The sequence below is a fragment of the Coregonus lavaretus genome, assembly GCF_964263955.1.
Source record: "Coregonus lavaretus genome assembly, contig: HAP1_SCAFFOLD_3259, whole genome shotgun sequence".
NCBI lineage: Eukaryota > Metazoa > Chordata > Actinopteri > Salmoniformes > Salmonidae > Coregonus > Coregonus lavaretus.
In genome coordinates, this window is record NW_028163837.1 from 1 (window position 1) to 17893 (window position 17893).

General features: G+C 48.0%; 1 protein-coding gene across 1 annotated transcript in view; it reads left to right on the top strand.

Moving 5' to 3' along the window:
• Positions 1-9: 9 nt before the first annotated feature.
• Positions 10-17893, top strand: part of LOC311117728 (hyccin 2-like) — a gene marked incomplete at both ends in the record, with an annotated part of 55373 nt that continues 37489 nt past the window's right edge. Inside the window, 3 exons of the mRNA XM_084192651.1 lie at positions 10-69; positions 5511-5612; positions 17667-17846. Coding sequence (XP_084048777.1) covers positions 10-69; positions 5511-5612; positions 17667-17846 — 342 coding nt within the window. The remainder of the gene's footprint in view (positions 70-5510; positions 5613-17666; positions 17847-17893) is intronic.

Below are 17893 nucleotides of genomic sequence, written 5' to 3' on the forward strand. Positions count from 1 at the left end.
GTGAGGAAGATGCTGGGCTCCAGCTTGGAGCAGAGAGGAGTGGTGGAGGAATGGCTGTCAGAATTCAAGGTGGGTCACAGACATGACTCAGACACACACCACATACATACTAATGATGGGAAAACAAATCCATCCAGTTACATATCGCAATATTATTTTTGGACAATATTATATAGATACTTTTTTATATATTGAGCCAACATGTTTTCAGCATTTTTATTTCCATGACTGATAAACTCATTTTCTCATGCTCTCTCTTGTCTCTTTGCAGCAGACATAGAGTGAGCAATACATAGAGTGAGCAATACATAGAGTGAGCAATACATATCGTATCGGCACCTAAGTATGGTGATAATATCGTATGGTGAGGTCAATTCCCAGCCCTAATACATACCCCCCTTTGATATGTCCATCTGTCTCCCCAACTGGTCCCTGACAGACCCCTCTGTCCATCTGTCTCCCCAACTGGTCCCTGACAGACCCCTCTGTCCATCTGTCTCCCCAACTGGTCCCTGACAGACCCCTCTGTCCATCTGTCTCCCCAACTGGTCCCTGACAGACCCCTCTGTCCATCTGTCTCCCCAACTGGTCCCTGACAGACCCCTCTGTCCATCTGTCTCCCCAACTGGTCCCTGACAGACCCCTCTGTCCATCTGTCTCCCCAACTGGTCCCTGTGCTGTTTGTCTTCAGGTTCACAGGACAGAGGGTGAAGGCTGCATCCTGTCTCTCTCCCTCTGTCTCTCTCTGGCCTGGCAGGACAGAGGGTGAAGGCTGCCTCCTGTCTCTCTCCCTCTGTCTCTCTCTGGCCTGGCAGGACAGAGGGTGAAGGCTGCCTCCTGTCTCTCTCCCTCTGTCTCTCTCTGGCCTGGCAGGACAGAGGGTGAAGGCTGCCTCCTGTCTCTCTCCCTCTGTCTCTCTCTGGCCTGGCAGTACAGAGGGTGAAGGCTGCCTCCTGTCTCTCTCTGGCCTGGCAGGACAGAGGGTGAAGGCTGCCTCCTGTCTCTCTCCCTCTGTCTCTCTCTGTCCTGGCAGGACAGAGGGTGAAGGCTGCCTCCTGTCTCTCTCCCTCTGTCTCTCTCTGGCCTGGCAGGACAGAGGGTGAAGGCTGCCTCCTGTCTCTCTCCCTCTGTCTCTCTCTGTCCTGGCAGGACAGAGGGTGAAGGCTGCCTCCTGTCTCTCTCCATCTGTCTCTCTCTGGCCTGGCAGTACAGAGGGTGAAGGCTGCCTCTTGTCTCTCTCCCTCTGTCTCTCTCTGTCCTGGCAGTACAGAGGGTGAAGGCTTCATCCTGTCTCTCTCCCTCTGTCTCTCTCTGGCCTGGCAGGACAGAGGGTGAAGGCTGCCTCCTGTCTCTCTCCATCTGTCTCTCTCTGGCCTGGCAGTACAGAGGGTGAAGGCTGCCTCCCGTCTCTCTCTGGCCTGGCAGGACAGAGGGTGAAGGCTGCCTCCTGTCTCTCTCCCTCTGTCTCTCTCTGGCCTGGCAGGACAGAGGGTGAAGGCTACCTCCTGTCTCTCTCCCTCTGTCTCTCTCTGGCCTGGCAGTACAGAGGGTGAAGGCTGCCTCCTGTCTCTCTCTGGCCTGGCAGGACAGAGGGTGAAGGCTGCCTCCTGTCTCTCTCCCTCTGTCTCTCTCTGTCCTGGCAGTACAGAGGGTGAAGGCTTCATCCTGTCTCTCTCCCTCTGTCTCTCTCTGGCCTGGCAGGACAGAGGGTGAAGGCTGCCTCCTGTCTCTCTCCCTCTGTCTCTCTCTGGCCTGGCAGGACAGAGGGTGAAGGCTGCCTCCTGTCTCTCTCCCTCTGTCTCTCTCTGTCCTGGCAGGACAGAGGGTGAAGGCTGCCTCCTGTCTCTCTCTGTCCTGGCAGTACAGAGGGTGAAGGCTGCATCCTGTCTCTCTCCCTCTGTCTCTCTCTGGCCTGGCAGGACAGAGGGTGAAGGCTGCCTCCTGTCTCTCTGTCTCTCTCTGGCCTGGCAGGACAGAGGGTGAAGGCTGCCTCCTGTCTCTCTCCCTCTGTCTCTCTCTGGCCTGGCAGGACAGAGGGTGAAGGCTGCATCCTGTCTCTCTCCCTCTGTCTCTCTCTGGCCTGGCAGGACAGAGGGTGAAGGCTGCCTCCTGTCTCTCTCCCTCTGTCTCTCTCTGGCCTGGCAGGACAGAGGGTGAAGGCTGCCTCCTGTCTCTCTCCATCTGTCTCTCTCTGTCCTGGCAGTACAGAGGGTGAAGGCTGCCTCTTGTCTCTTCCCTCTGTCTCTCTCTGTCCTGGCAGTACAGAGGGTGAAGGCTGCATCCTGTCTCTCTCCCTCTGTCTCTCTCTGGCCTGGCAGGACAGAGGGTGAAGGCTGCCTCCTGTCTCTCTCCCTCTGTCTCTCTCTGGCCTGGCAGGACAGAGGGTGAAGGCTGCCTCCTGTCTCTCTCCCTCTGTCTCTCTCTACACACATTAAAGAGCCACCAAACTCTCTGATGGGCATGTGTGTTTCTGTTGCTCATTAGAAAAAATAGATTTCAGTCTTGGAGGTGTGTTTCCTGACCTATTCAACGTGTTTAATGATGTTTGTCCCCATGAGACACTGTAGACGCGGAAGCCTATTTTACTTCCTCAAAATCCCCAGAATCAATTGAAGTTAACTCAAGAAATGTGTAATTAATGTTGACCTTTTTGCTGAGGATGTTTTAGTTGAGCAGTTTGACATCTAACTAAGGTGTTTGATGTTAAAACGTGTGACGTGTTGTCTTATGGAAACAGTCGAGGCTGCTGAGCAGGTCCGCAGGATAGAGAGCAATCACCGCAGGATAGAGAGATATTGGATAGAGAGCAATCACCGCAGGATAGAGAGATATTGGATAGAGAGCAATCACCGCAGGATAGAGAGATATTGGATAGAGAGCAATCACCGCAGGATAGAGAGATATTGGATAGAGAGCAATCACCGCAGGATAGAGAGATATTGGATAGAGAGCAATCACCGCAGGATAGAGAGATATTGGATAGAGAGCAATCACCGCAGGATAGAGAGATATTGGATAGAGAGCAATCACCGCAGGATAGAGAGATATTGGATAGAGGGCAATCACCGCAGGATAGAGAGATATTGGATAGAGAGCAATCACCGCAGGATAGAGAGCAATCACCGCAGGATAGAGAGATATTGGATAGAGAGCAATCACCGCAGGATAGAGAGATATTGGATAGAGAGCAATCACCGCAGGATAGAGAGATATTGGATAGAGAGCAATCACCGCAGGATAGAGAGATATTGGATAGAGAGCAATCACCGCAGGATAGAGAGATATTGGATAGAGAGCAATCACCGCAGGATAGAGAGATATTGGATAGAGAGCAATCACCGCAGGATAGAGAGATATTGGATAGAGAGCAATCACCGCAGGATAGAGAGATATTGGATAGAGAGCAATCACCCCATGTTAGTGGGCAAATGGACATCATAAAATCAAAACCCAACCTTCATTTAACCGTTGTGACGCATGGATGTTCCAAACTCCATTTTAGACGAGATTGACTTTATGACCAAAATGATCCTATTGATATATTTACACTCACGTTTGTCACTAGAATAACTGATTCTGACTCTTATTGATGCCAAACAGGTATTTTTCAAAATAATTTGTTTCTTTTTAAAGGCAGTCACTCTTTAAGCACAATTCGGCCAGTAGGTGAATAGTACTCGTGTGATAACTGAACTACACTTATACAGTGGGGAGAACAAGTATTTGATACTGCCGATTTTGCAGGTTTTCCTACTTACAAAGCATGTAGAGGTCTGTAATTTTTATCATAGTTACACTTCAACTGTGTGAGACGGAATCTAAAACAAAAATCCAGAAAAGCACATTGTATGATTTTTAAGTAATTAATTTGCATTTTATTGCATGACATAAGTATTTGATCACCTACCAACCAGTAAGAATTCCGGCTCTCACAGACCTGTTAGTTTCTCTTTAAGAAGCCCTCCTGTTCTCCACTCATTACCTGTATTAACCACCTGTTTGAACTCGTTACCTGTATAAAAAACACTTGTCCACACACTCAATCAAACAGACTCCAACCTCTCCACAATGGCCAAGACCAGAGAGCTGTGTAAGGACATCAGGGATACAATTGTAGACCTGCACAAGGCTGGGATGGGTTACAGGACAATGGGCAAGCAGCTTGGTGAGAAGGCAACAACTGTTGGCGCAATTATTAGAAAATGGAAGAAGTTCAAGATGACGGTCAATCACCCACGGTCTGGGGCTCCATGCAAGATCTCACCTCGTGGGGCATCAATGATCATGAGGAAGGTGAGGGATCATCCCAGAACTACACGGCAGGACCTGGTCAATGACCTGAAGAGAGCTGGGACCACAGTCTCAAAGAAAACCATTAGTAACACACTACGGTGTCATGGATCAAAGTTCTGCAGCGCACGCAAGGTCCCCCTGCTCAAGCCAGCGCATGTCCAGGCCCGTCTGAAGTTTGCCAATGACCCTCTGGATGATCCAGAGGAGGTATTGGAGAAGGTCATGTGGTCTGATGAGACAAAAATAGAGCTTTTTGGTCTAAACTCCACTCGCCGTGTTTGGAGGAAGAAGGAGGATGAGTACAACCCCAAGAACACCATCCCAACCGTGAAGCATGGAGGTGGAAACATCATTCTTTGGGGATGCTTTTCTGCAAAGGGGACAGGACAACTGCACCGTATTGAGGGGAGGATGGATGGGGCCATGTATCGCGAGATCTTGGCCAACAACCTCCTTCCCTCAGTAAGAGCATTGAAGATGGGTCGTGGCTGGGTCTTCCAGCATGACAACGACCCAAAACACACAGCCAGGGCAACTAAGGAGTGGCTCCGTAAGAAGCATCTCAAGGTCCTGGAGTGGCCTAGCCAGTCTCCAAACCTGAACCCAATAGAAAATCTTTGGAGGGAACTGAAAGTCCGTATTGCCCAGCGACAGCCCCGAAACCTGAAGGATCTGGAGAAGGTCTGTATGGAGGAGTGGGCCAAAATCCCTGCTGCAGTGTGTGCAAACCTGGTCAAGACCTACAGGAAACGTATGATCTCTGTAATTGCAAACAAAGGTTTCTGTACCAAATATTAAGTTCTGCTTTTCTGATGTATCAAATACTAATGTCATGCAATAAAATGCAAATTAATTACTTAAAAATCATACAATGTGATTTTCTGGATTTTTGTTTTAGATTCCGTCTCTCACAGTTGAAGTGTACCTATGATAAAAATTACAGACCTCTACATGCTTTGTAAGTAGGAAAACCTGCAAAATCGGCAGTGGATCAAATACTTGTTCTCCCCACTGTATAGTGAAAGGATGTTTTTGTTCCGAGAACCCTAACTATCTGTTTCTGTTTATTTCTCCAGACTCCTCCAGACACCCTAACTATCTGTTTCTGTGTTCATTTCTCCAGACTCCTCCAGACACCCTAACTATCTGTTTCTGTGTTCATTTCTCCAGACTCCTCCAGACACCCTAACTATCTGTTTCTATGTTCATTTCTCCAGACTCTACCAGAAACCCACATCTCCACATATGCAGGCAGCCTTCACCTGAAGAAGTCTCTGGTGCCAGCTCTCTACAGAGTCATTCAGGACACCAGCAGTGAGGTGAGACTGATGCAGACAGGACCTGCACACTACAGACTGTTTCCACCCCACCTAGTTAGCCGCGTGGTGTTTAAGGACAGGAAACGTGACTACTGTGTGTCCCGTCTGGCTCAGTCGATTCCCACGGGGGACCAGTATGAAATAGTATGACTGAAATGTAAAATGTTCTGCACTGTTATCTGTTGCTCTGTTGTGACGAGGTGGGCGGAGCTGGCAGAGAGCTACCCCTCCCACACCAGCTGGTCTGCTCTCTGTGGAGGACTCAGGACATGATCCGTGTGGCAGTGCCATCCTTGTTACCTGGTAACCACCAAGTGCCTTTCACTGCCCTGTCTTCACCTCTCCATGCGGGAACATCAGGTGGCTAACTAGAGTCCAGGAGACACAGACCATGTCCACTACTAGAGTCCAGGAGACACAGACCATGTCCACTACTAGAGTCCAGGAGACACAGACCATGTCCACTACTAGAGTCCAGGAGACACAGACCATGTCCACTACTAGAGTCCAGGAGAGACACAGACCATGTCCACTACTAGAGTACAGGAGAGACACAGACCATGTCCACTACTAGAGTCCAGTAGAGACACAGACCATGTCCACTACTAGAGTCCAGGAGACACAGACCATGTCCACTACTAGAGTCCAGGAGACACAGACCACTACTAGAGTCCAGGAGACACAGACCATGTCCACTACTAGAGTCCAGGAGACACAGACCACTACTAGAGTCCAGGAGACACAGACCATGTCCACTACTAGAGTCCAGGAGACACAGACCATGTCCACTACTAGAGTCCAGGAGACACAGACCATGTCCACTACTAGAGTCCAGGAGACACAGACCATGTCCACTACTAGAGTCCAGGAGACACAGACCATGTCCACTACTAGAGTCCAGGAGACACAGACCATGTCCACTACTAGAGTCCAGTAGAGACACAGACCATGTCCACTACTAGAGTCCAGGAGACACAGACCATGTCCACTACTAGAGTCCAGGAGACACAGACCATGTCCACTACTAGAGTCCAGGAGACACAGACCATGTCCACTACTAGAGTACAGGAGACACAGACCATGTCCACTACTAGAGTACAGGAGACACAGACCATGTCCACTACCAGAGTCCAGGAGACACAGACCATGTCCACTACTAGAGTCCAGTAGAGACACAGACCATGTCCACTACTAGAGTCCAGGAGACAGACCATGTCCACTACTAGAGTACAGTAGAGACACAGACCATGTCCACTACTAGAGTCCAGTAGAGACACAGACCATGTCTACTACTAGAGTCCAGTAGAGACACAGACCATGTCTACTACTAGAGTCCAGGAGACACAGACCATGTCCACTACTAGAGTCCAGTAGAGACACAGACCATGTCCACTACTAGAGTCCAGGAGACACAGACCACTACTAGAGTCCAGGAGACACAGACCATGTCCACTACTAGAGTCCAGGAGACACAGACCATGTCCACTACTAGAGTCCAGTAGAGACACAGACCATGTCCACTACTAGAGTCCAGGAGACACAGACCACTACTAGAGTCCAGGAGACACAGACCATGTCCACTACTAGAGTCCAGGAGACACAGACCATGTCCACTACTAGAGTCCAGGAGACACAGACCATGTCCACTACTAGAGTCCAGGAGACACAGACCATGTCCACTACTAGAGTCCAGGAGACACAGACCATGTCCACTACTAGAGTCCAGGAGACACAGACCATGTCCACTACTAGAGTCCAGTAGAGACACAGACCATGTCCACTACTAGAGTCCAGGAGACACAGACCATGTCCACTACTAGAGTCCAGGAGACACAGACCATGTCCACTACTAGAGTCCAGGAGACACAGACCATGTCCACTACTAGAGTACAGGAGACACAGACCATGTCCACTACTAGAGTACAGGAGACACAGACCATGTCCACTACCAGAGTCCAGGAGACACAGACCATGTCCACTACTAGAGTCCAGTAGAGACACAGACCATGTCCACTACTAGAGTCCAGGAGACAGACCATGTCCACTACTAGAGTACAGTAGAGACACAGACCATGTCCACTACTAGAGTCCAGTAGAGACACAGACCATGTCTACTACTAGAGTCCAGTAGAGACACAGACCATGTCTACTACTAGAGTCCAGGAGACACAGACCATGTCCACTACTAGAGTCCAGTAGAGACACAGACCATGTCCACTACTAGAGTCCAGTAGAGACACAGACCACTACTAGAGTCCAGGAGACACAGACCATGTCCACTACTAGAGTCCAGGAGACACAGACCATGTCCACTACTAGAGTCCAGTAGAGACACAGACCATGTCCACTACTAGAGTCCAGGAGACACAGACCACTACTAGAGTCCAGGAGACACAGACCATGTCCACTACTAGAGTCCAGGAGACACAGACCATGTCCACTACTAGAGTCCAGGAGACACAGACCATGTCCACTACTAGAGTCCAGGAGACACAGACCATGTCCACTACTAGAGTCCAGGAGACACAGACCATGTCCACTACTAGAGTCCAGTAGAGACACAGACCATGTCCACTACTAGAGTACAGGAGACACAGACCATGTCCACTACTAGAGTCCAGGAGACACAGACCATGTCCACTACTAGAGTCCAGGAGACACAGACCATGTCCACTACTAGAGTCCAGGAGACACAGACCATGTCCACTACTAGAGTCCAGGAGACACAGACCATGTCCACTACTAGAGTCCAGGAGACACAGACCATGTCCACTACTAGAGTCCAGTAGAGACACAGACCATGTCCACTACTAGAGTCCAGTAGAGACACAGACCATGTCCACTACTAGAGTACAGGGGAGACACAGACCATGTCCACTACTAGAGTCCAGGAGAGACACAGACCATGTCCACTACTAGAGTACAGGAGACACAGACCATGTCCACTACTAGAGTCCAGGAGACACAGACCATGTCCACTACTAGAGTCCAGGAGACACAGACCATGTCCACTACTAGAGTCCAGGAGACACAGACCATGTCCACTACTAGAGTCCAGGAGACACAGACCATGTCCACTACTAGAGTCCAGGAGACACAGACCATGTCCACTACTAGAGTCCAGTAGAGACACAGACCATGTCCACTACTAGAGTCCAGTAGAGACACAGACCACTACTAGAGTCCAGGAGACACAGACCATGTCCACTACTAGAGTCCAGGAGACACAGACCATGTCCACTACTAGAGTCCAGTAGAGACACAGACCATGTCCACTACTAGAGTCCAGGAGACACAGACCACTACTAGAGTCCAGGAGACACAGACCATGTCCACTACTAGAGTCCAGGAGACACAGACCATGTCCACTACTAGAGTCCAGGAGACACAGACCATGTCCACTACTAGAGTCCAGGAGACACAGACCATGTCCACTACTAGAGTCCAGGAGACACAGACCATGTCCACTACTAGAGTCCAGTAGAGACACAGACCATGTCCACTACTAGAGTACAGGAGACACAGACCATGTCCACTACTAGAGTCCAGGAGACACAGACCATGTCCACTACTAGAGTCCAGGAGACACAGACCATGTCCACTACTAGAGTCCAGGAGACACAGACCATGTCCACTACTAGAGTCCAGGAGACACAGACCATGTCCACTACTAGAGTCCAGGAGACACAGACCATGTCCACTACTAGAGTCCAGTAGAGACACAGACCATGTCCACTACTAGAGTCCAGTAGAGACACAGACCATGTCCACTACTAGAGTACAGGGGAGACACAGACCATGTCCACTACTAGAGTCCAGGAGAGACACAGACCATGTCCACTACTAGAGTCCAGGAGAGACACAGACCATGTCCACTACTAGAGTCCAGGAGACACAGACCATGTCCACTACTAGAGTCCAGGAGACACAGACCATGTCCACTACTAGAGTACAGGAGACACAGACCATGTCCACTACTAGAGTACAGGAGACACAGACCATGTCCACTACTAGAGTCCAGGAGACACAGACCTAGTCCACTACTAGAGTCCAGGAGACACAGACCATGTCCACTACTAGAGTACAGGAGACACAGACCATGTCCACTACTAGAGTCCAGGAGACACAGACCATGTCCACTACTAGAGTCCAGGAGACACAGACCATGTCCACTACTAGAGTACAGGAGACACAGACCTAGTCCACTACTAGAGTCCAGGAGACACAGACCATGTCCACTACCAGAGTCCAGGAGACCCAGACCATGTCCACTACTAGAGTCCAGGAGACCCAGACCTAGTCCAGTACTAGAGTCCAGGAGACACAGACCATGTCCACTACTAAAGTACAGGGGAGACACAGACCATGTCCACTACTACAGTCCAGGAGACACAGACCATGTCCACTACTAGAGTCCAGGAGACAGACCATGTCCACTACTAGAGTCCAGGAGACACAGACCATGTCCACTACTAGAGTCCAGGAGACACAGACCATGTCCACTACTAGAGTACAGGAGACACAGACCTAGTCCACTACTCGAGTACAGGTGACTAACAGAAATTGAATAATGTGTCCCTGAACAAATCAAAAGTAACCGTCAGTATCTGGTATGACCACCAGCTGCCTTAAGTACTGCAGTGCATCTCCTCCTCAGATTTGCCAGTTCTTGCTGTGAGATGTTACCCCACTCTTCCACCAAGGCACCTGCAAGTTCCCGGACATTTCTGGGGGGAATGGCCCTAGCCCTCACCCTCCGATCCAACAGGTCCCATACATGCTCAATGGCATTGAGATCCGGGCTCTTCGCTGGCCATGGCAGTACACTGACATTCCTGTCTTGCAGGAAATCACGCACAGAACGAGCAGTATGGCTAGTGGCATTGTCATGCTGGAGGGTCATGTCAGGATGAGCCTGCAGGAAGGGTACCACATGAGGGAGGAGGATGTCTTCCCTGTAACGCACAGCGTTGAGATTGCCTGCAATGACAACAAGCTCAGTCCGATGATGCTGTGACACACCGCCCCAGACCATGACGGACCCTCCACCTCAAAATCGATCCCGCTCCAGAGTACAGGCCTTGGTGTAATGCTCATTCCTTCGACGATAAACGCGAATCGGACCATCGCCCCTGGTGAGACAAAACCACGACTCGTCAGTGAAGAGTACTTTTTGCCAGTCCTGTCTGGTCCAGCGACGGTGGGTTTGTGCCCATAGGCGACGTTGTTGCCGGTGATGTCTGGTGAGGACCTGCATTACAACAGGCCTACAAGACCTCAGTCCAGCTTCTCTCAGCCTATTGCGGACATTCTGAGCACTGATGGAGGGATTGTGCGTTCCTGGTGTAACTCGGGCAGTTGTTGTTGCCATCCTGTACCTGTCCCGCAGGTGTGATGTTTGGATGTACTGATCCTGTGCAGGTGTTGTTACACGTGGTCTGCCACTGTGAGGACGATCAGCTGTCCGTCCTGTCTCCCTGTAGTGCTGTCTTAGGCATCTCACAGTACGGACATTGCAATATATTGCCCTGGCCACATCTGCAGTCCTCATGCCTCCTTGCAACATGCCTAAGGCACGTTCACGCAGATGAGCATGGACCCTGGGCATCTTTCTTTTGGTGTTTTTCAGAGTCAGTAGAAAGGCCTCTTTAGTGTCCTAATTTTTCAGAACTGTGACCTTAATTGCCTACCATCTGTAAACTGTTAGTGTCTTAACGACCGTTCCACAGGTGCATGTTCATTAATTGTTTATGGTTCATCGAACAAGCATGGGAAACAGTGTTTCCCTTTACAATGAATATCTGTGAACTTATTTGGATTTTTACAAATTATCTTTGAAAGACAGGGTCCTGAAAAAGGGACGTTTCTTTTTATGCTGAGTTTTTATATATATATATACACACAGCTGTGGAAAAAATTAAGAGACCACTGCAAATGTTTCTAAAAATCAGCATCTCTACATGTATGACAGCCATTCCATTCCAGTGTGCATCTCTACATGTATGACAGCCATTCCATTCCAGTGTCTGTTGAATTCCAACACAGGCACACCTCATTCTACTGAATTATGTACTGATTCGGTGATCACCTGAACCAAATCTTATTTAACGAGGAAAAGTATAAAAACCATTGCTGTGGTCATCACTATCCTCTTGCAATAGGACCAGCTGGATGGCAAAAACAGTGCTAATAGTACCTCAAAAGTAATATTAATCAAAAAATAACTATTGACCATGCCAAAAGGAAAGTTTTGAGTGAGGAAAAGAAGGGTTCAATTCTGGCTTTACTGGCAGAGGGATACAGTGAGCGTCAGGTTGCTTCCATCCTTAACATTTCAAAGACGGCGGTTCATAAGAACAAGGTCAAGCAGCAGACATTGGGGACAACAAAGCTACAGACCGGCAGAGGGCGAAAACGACTCTCTACTGACCGGGATGACCGCCAACTCATTCGAATGTCACTCAACAACCGTAGGATGACATCAAGTGACCTACAAAAAGAATGGCAAACGGCAGCTGGGGTGAAGTGCACAGCGAGGACGGTTCGAAACAGGCTCCTAGGGGCAGGGCTGAAGTCATGCAAAGCTAGAAAAAAGCCCTTCATCAATGAGAAGCAAAGAAGAGCCAGGCTGAGGTTTGCAAAAGACCATAAGGATTGGACCGTAGAGGACTGGAGTAAGGTCATCTACTCTGATGAGTCCAATTTTCAGCTTTGCCCAACACCTGGTCGTCTAATGGTTAGACGGAGACCTGGAGAGGCCTACAAGCCACAGTGTCTCGCACCCACTGTGAAATTTGGTGGAGGATCGGTGATGATCTGGGGGTGCTTCAGCAAGGCTGGTATCGGGCAGATTTGTCTTTGTGAAGGACGCATGAATCAAGCCATGTACAAGGTTGTCCTGGAAGAAAACTTGCTTCCTTTTGCTCTGACATTGTTCCCCAACTCTGAGGATTGGTTTTTCCAGCAGGACAATGCGCCATGCCACACAGCCAGGTCAATCAAGGTGTGGATGGAGGATCACCAGATCAAGACCCTGTCATGGCCAGCGCAATCTCCAGACCTGAACCCCATTGAAAACTTCTGGAATGTGATCAAGAGGAAGATGGATGGTCACAAGCCATCAAACAAAGCCGAGCTGCTTGAATTCTTGCGCCAGGAGTGGCATAAAGTCACCCAACATCAATGTGAAAGACTGGTGGAGAGCATGCCAAGACGCATGAAAGCTGTGATTTGAAAATCAGGGTTATTCCACCAAATATTGATTTCTGAACTCTTCCTAAGTTAAAACATTAGTATTGTGTTGTTTAAAAATGAACATGAACTGACAACACTGCATCTTTTTTGTTATTTTGACCAGTTGTCATTTTCTGCAAATAAATGCTCTAAATGACAATATTTTTATTTGGAATTTGGGAGAAATGTTGTCAGTAGTTTATAGAATAAAACAAAAATGTTAATTTCACCCAAACACATACCTATAAATAGTAAAACCAGACAAACTTATATTTTTGCAGTGGTCTCTTAATTTTTTCCAGAGCTGTGTGTGTGTATATATACACTACCATTCAAAAGTTTGGGGTCACTTAGAAATGTCCTTGTTTTCCATGAAAACATACATGAAATTAGTTTGAATAGGAAATGTAGCAAAATTAATAGGAAATGTAGTCATTGACAAGGTTAGAAATAATGATTTTTAATAGAAATAGTAATTGAGTCCTTCAAACTTTGCTTTTGTCAAAGAATCCTCCATTTGCAGCAATTACAGCCTTGCAGACCTTTGGCATTCTAGTTGTCAATTTGTTGAGGTAATCTGAAGAGATTTCACCCCATGCTTCCTGAAGCACCTCCCACAAGTTGGATTGGCTTGATGGGCACTTCTTACGTACCATACGGTCAAGCTGCTCCCACAACAGCTCAATAGGGTTGAGATCCGGTGACTGTGCTGGCCACTCCATTATAGACAGAATACCAGGTGACTGCTTCTTCCCTAAATAGTTATTGCATAGTTTGGAGCTGTGCTTTGGGTCATTGTCCTGTTGTAGGAGGAAATTGGATCCAATCAAGCGCCGTTCATAGGGTATGGCATGGCGTTGCTAAATGGAGTGATAGCCTTCCTTCTTCAAGATCCCTTTTACCCTGTACAAGTCTCCCACTTTACCACCACCAAAGCACCCCCAGACCATCGCATTGCCTCCACCATGCTTGACAGATGGCATCAAGCACTCATCCAGCATCTTTTCATTTGGTCTGCGTCTCACAAATGTTCTTCTTTGTGATCCGAACACCTCAAACTTTGATTTGTCTGTCCATAACACTTTTTTCCAATCTTCCTCTGTTCAGTGTCTGTGTTCTTTTGCCCATCTTTTCTTTTTATTGGCCAGTCTGAGATATGTATTTTTCTTTGCAACTCTGCCTAGAAGGTCAGCATCCCGGAGTCGCCTCTTCACTGTTGACGTTGAGACTGGTGTTTTGCGGGTACTATTTAATGAAGCTGCCAGTTGAGGACCTGTGAGGCGTCTTTTTCTCAAACTAGACACTCTTGTGTATTTTTCCTCTTGCTTAGTTGTGCACCGGTGCCTCCTACTCCTCTTTCTATTCTGGTTAGAGCCAGTTTGCGCAGTTCTGTGAAGGAAGTAGTACACAGCGTTGTACGAGATCTTCAGTTTCTTGGCAATTTCTCGCATGGAATAGCCTTAATTTCTCAGAACAAGAATAGACTGACGATTTTCAGAAGAAAGTTATTTGTTTCTGGCCATTTTGAGTCTGTAATCGAACCCACAATTGCTGATGCTCCAGATACTCAACTAGTCTCAAGAAGGCCAGTTTTATTGCTTCTTTAATCAGCACAACAGTTTTCAGATGTGCTAACATAATTGAAAAAGGGTTTTCTAATGATCAATTAGCCTTTTAAAATGTTCAACTTGGATTAGCAAACACAACGTGCCATTGGAACACAGGACTGATGGTTGCTGATAATGGGCCTCTGTACGCCTATGTAGATATTCCATTAAAAATCTGCTGTTTCCAGCTACAATAGCCATTTACAACATTAACAATGTCTACACTGTATTTCTGATCAATTTGATGTTATTTTAATGGACAAAGAATTTGTTTTTCTCTTTCGAAAACAAAGACATTTCTAAGTGACCCCAAACTTTAGAACGGTAGTGTGTGTGTATTATATATATATATATATATACTGCTCAAAAAAATAAAGGGAACACTAAAATAACACATCCTAGATCTGAATGAATGAAATAATCTTATTAAAAACTTTTTTTCTTTACATAGTTGAATGTGCTGATAACAATCACACAAAAATTATCAATGGAAATCAAATTTATCAACCCATGGAGGTCAGGATTTGGAGTCACCCTCAAAATTAAAGTGGAAAACCAAACTACAGGCTGATCCAACTTTGATGTAATGTCCTTAAAACAAGTCAAAATGAGGCTCAGTAGTGTGTGTGGCCTCCACGTGCCTGTATGACCTCCCTACAACACCTGGGCATGCTCCTGATGAGGTGGCGGATGGTCTCCTGAGGGATCTCCTCCCAGACCTGGACTAAAGCATCCGCCAACTCCTGGACAGTCCTGGACAGTCTGGTGCAATGTGGCATTGGTGGATGGAGCGAGACATAATGTCCCAGATGTGCTCAATTGGTTTCAGGTCTGGAGAACGGGCGGGCCAGTCCATAGCATCAATGCCTTCCTCTTGCAGGAACTGTTGACACACACCAGCCACATGAGGTCTAGCATTGTCTTGCATTAGGAGGAACCCAGGGCCAACCGCACCAGCATATGGTCTCACAAGGGGTCTGAGGATCTCATCTCGGTACCTAATGGCAGTCAGGCTACCTCTGGCGAGCACATGGAGGGCTGTGCGGCCCCCCAAAGAAATGCCACCCCACACCATGACTGACCCACCGCCAAACCGGTCATGCTGGAGGATGTTGCAGGCAGCAGAACGTTCTCCACGGCGTCTCCAGACTCTGTCACATGTACTCAGTGTGAACCTACTTTCATCTGTGAAGAGCACAGGGTGCCAGTGGCAAATTTGCCAATCTTGGTGTTCTCTGGCAAATGCCAAACGTCCTGCACGGTGTTGGGCTGTAAGCACAACCCCCACCTGTGGACGTCGGGCCCTCATACCACCCTCATGGAGTCTGTTTCTGACCGTTTGAGCAGACACATGCACATTTGTGGCCTGCTGGAGGTCATTTTGCAGTGCTCCTCCTGCTCCTCCTTGCACAAAGGTGGAGGTAGCAGTCCTGCTGCTGGGTTGTTGCCCTCCTACGGCCTCCTCCACTTCTCCTGATGTACTGGCCTGTCTCCTGGTAGCGCCTCCATGCTCTGGACACTACGCTGACAGACACAGCAAACCTTCTTGCCACAGCTCGCATTGATGTGCCATCCTGGATGAGCTGCACTACCTGAGCCACTTGTGTGGGTTGTAGACTCCGTCTCATGCTACCACTAGAGTGAAAGCACTGCCAGCATTCAAAAGTGACCAAAACATCAGCCAGGAAACATAGGAACTGTGGTCACCACCTGCAAAACCAGTCCTTTATTGGGGGTGTCTTGCTAATTGCCTATAATTTCCACCTGTTGTCTATTCCATTTGCACAACAGCATGTGAAATTTATTGTCAATCAGTGTTGCTTCCTAGGTGGACAGTTTGATTTCACAGAAGTGTGATTGACTTGGAGTTACATTGTGTTGTTTAAGTGTTCCCTTTATTTTTTTTAACAGTATATATATATATATATATATATATATATATATATATATATATATATATCTAGAGAGAGAGAGAGATTTTGTCCCACTCCTCTTTGCAGATCTTCTCCAAGTCATTAAGGTTTTGAGGCTGACGTTTGGCAACTCGAACCTTCAGCTCCCTCCACAGATTTTCTATGGGATTAAGGTCTGGAGAATGGCTAGGCCACTCCAGGACCTTAATGTGCTTCTTCTTGAGCCACTCCTTTGTTGCCTTGGCCATGTGTTTTGGGTCATTGTCATGCTGGAATACCCATCCACGACCCATTTTCAATGCCCTTGCTGAGGGAAGGAGGTTCTCACCCAAGATTTGACGGTACATGGCCCCGTCCATCGTCCCTTTGATGCGGTAAAGTTGTCCTGTCCCCTTAGCAGAAAAACACCTCCAAAGCATAATGTTTCCACCTCCATGTTTGACGGTTGGGATGGAGTTATTGGGGTCATAGGCAGCATTCCTCCCCCTCCAAAACACGGCGAGTTGAGTTGATGCCAAAGAGCTCCATTTTGGTCTCATCTGACCACAACACTTTCACCCAGTTCTCCTCTGAATCATTCAGATGTTCATTGGCAAACTTCAGATGGGCCTGTATATGTGCTTTCTTGAGCAGGGGGACCTTGCGGGCGCTGCAGGATTTCAGTCCTTCATGGCGTAGTGTTACCAATTGTTTTCTTGGTGACTATGGTCCCAGCTGCCTTGAGATCATTGACAAGATCCTCCCATGTAGTTCTGATTCCTCACCGTTCTCATGATCATTGCAACTCCACGAGGTGAGGACTTGCATGGAGCCCCAGGCCGAGGCAGATTGACAGTTCTTTTGTGTTTCTTCCATTTGCGAATAATCGCACCAACTGTTGTCACCTTCTCACCAAGCTGCTTGGCGATGGTCTTGTAGCCCATTCCAGCCTTGTGTAGGTCTACAATCTTGTCCCTGACATCCTTGGAGAGCTCTTTGGTCATGGCCATGGTCGAGAGTTTGGAATCTGATTGATTGATTGCTTCTGTGGACAGGTGTCTTTTCTACAGGTAACAAACTGAGATTAGGAGCACTCCCTTTAAGAGTGTGCTCCTAATCTCAGCTCGTTACCTGTATAAAAGACACCTGGGAGCCAAAAATCTTTCTGATTGAGAGGGGGTCAAATACTTATTTCCCTCATTAAAATGCAAATCAATTCATAAAATTTTTGACATGTGTTTTTCTGGATTATTTTGTTGTTATTCTGTCTCTCACTGTTGAAATAAACCTACTGGTTGTATTCTGTTACTCTATCCCTGTAGCTCCTGGAGCCAGTGTGTCATCAGCTGTTTGAGATGTACCGGAGCTCTGAGGACCGCCTGAGACGCTTCACACTGCAGTTCCTTCCAGAGCTGGTCTGGGTGTACCTCCGTCTCACCGCTAGCAGGGACCGCCAGAGCAACGGCTGCATAGAGGCCTTGCTGCTGGGCATATATAACCTGGTAACTACTACTACCTACCAACCTAACCTGCTTGACTTACCTGGACA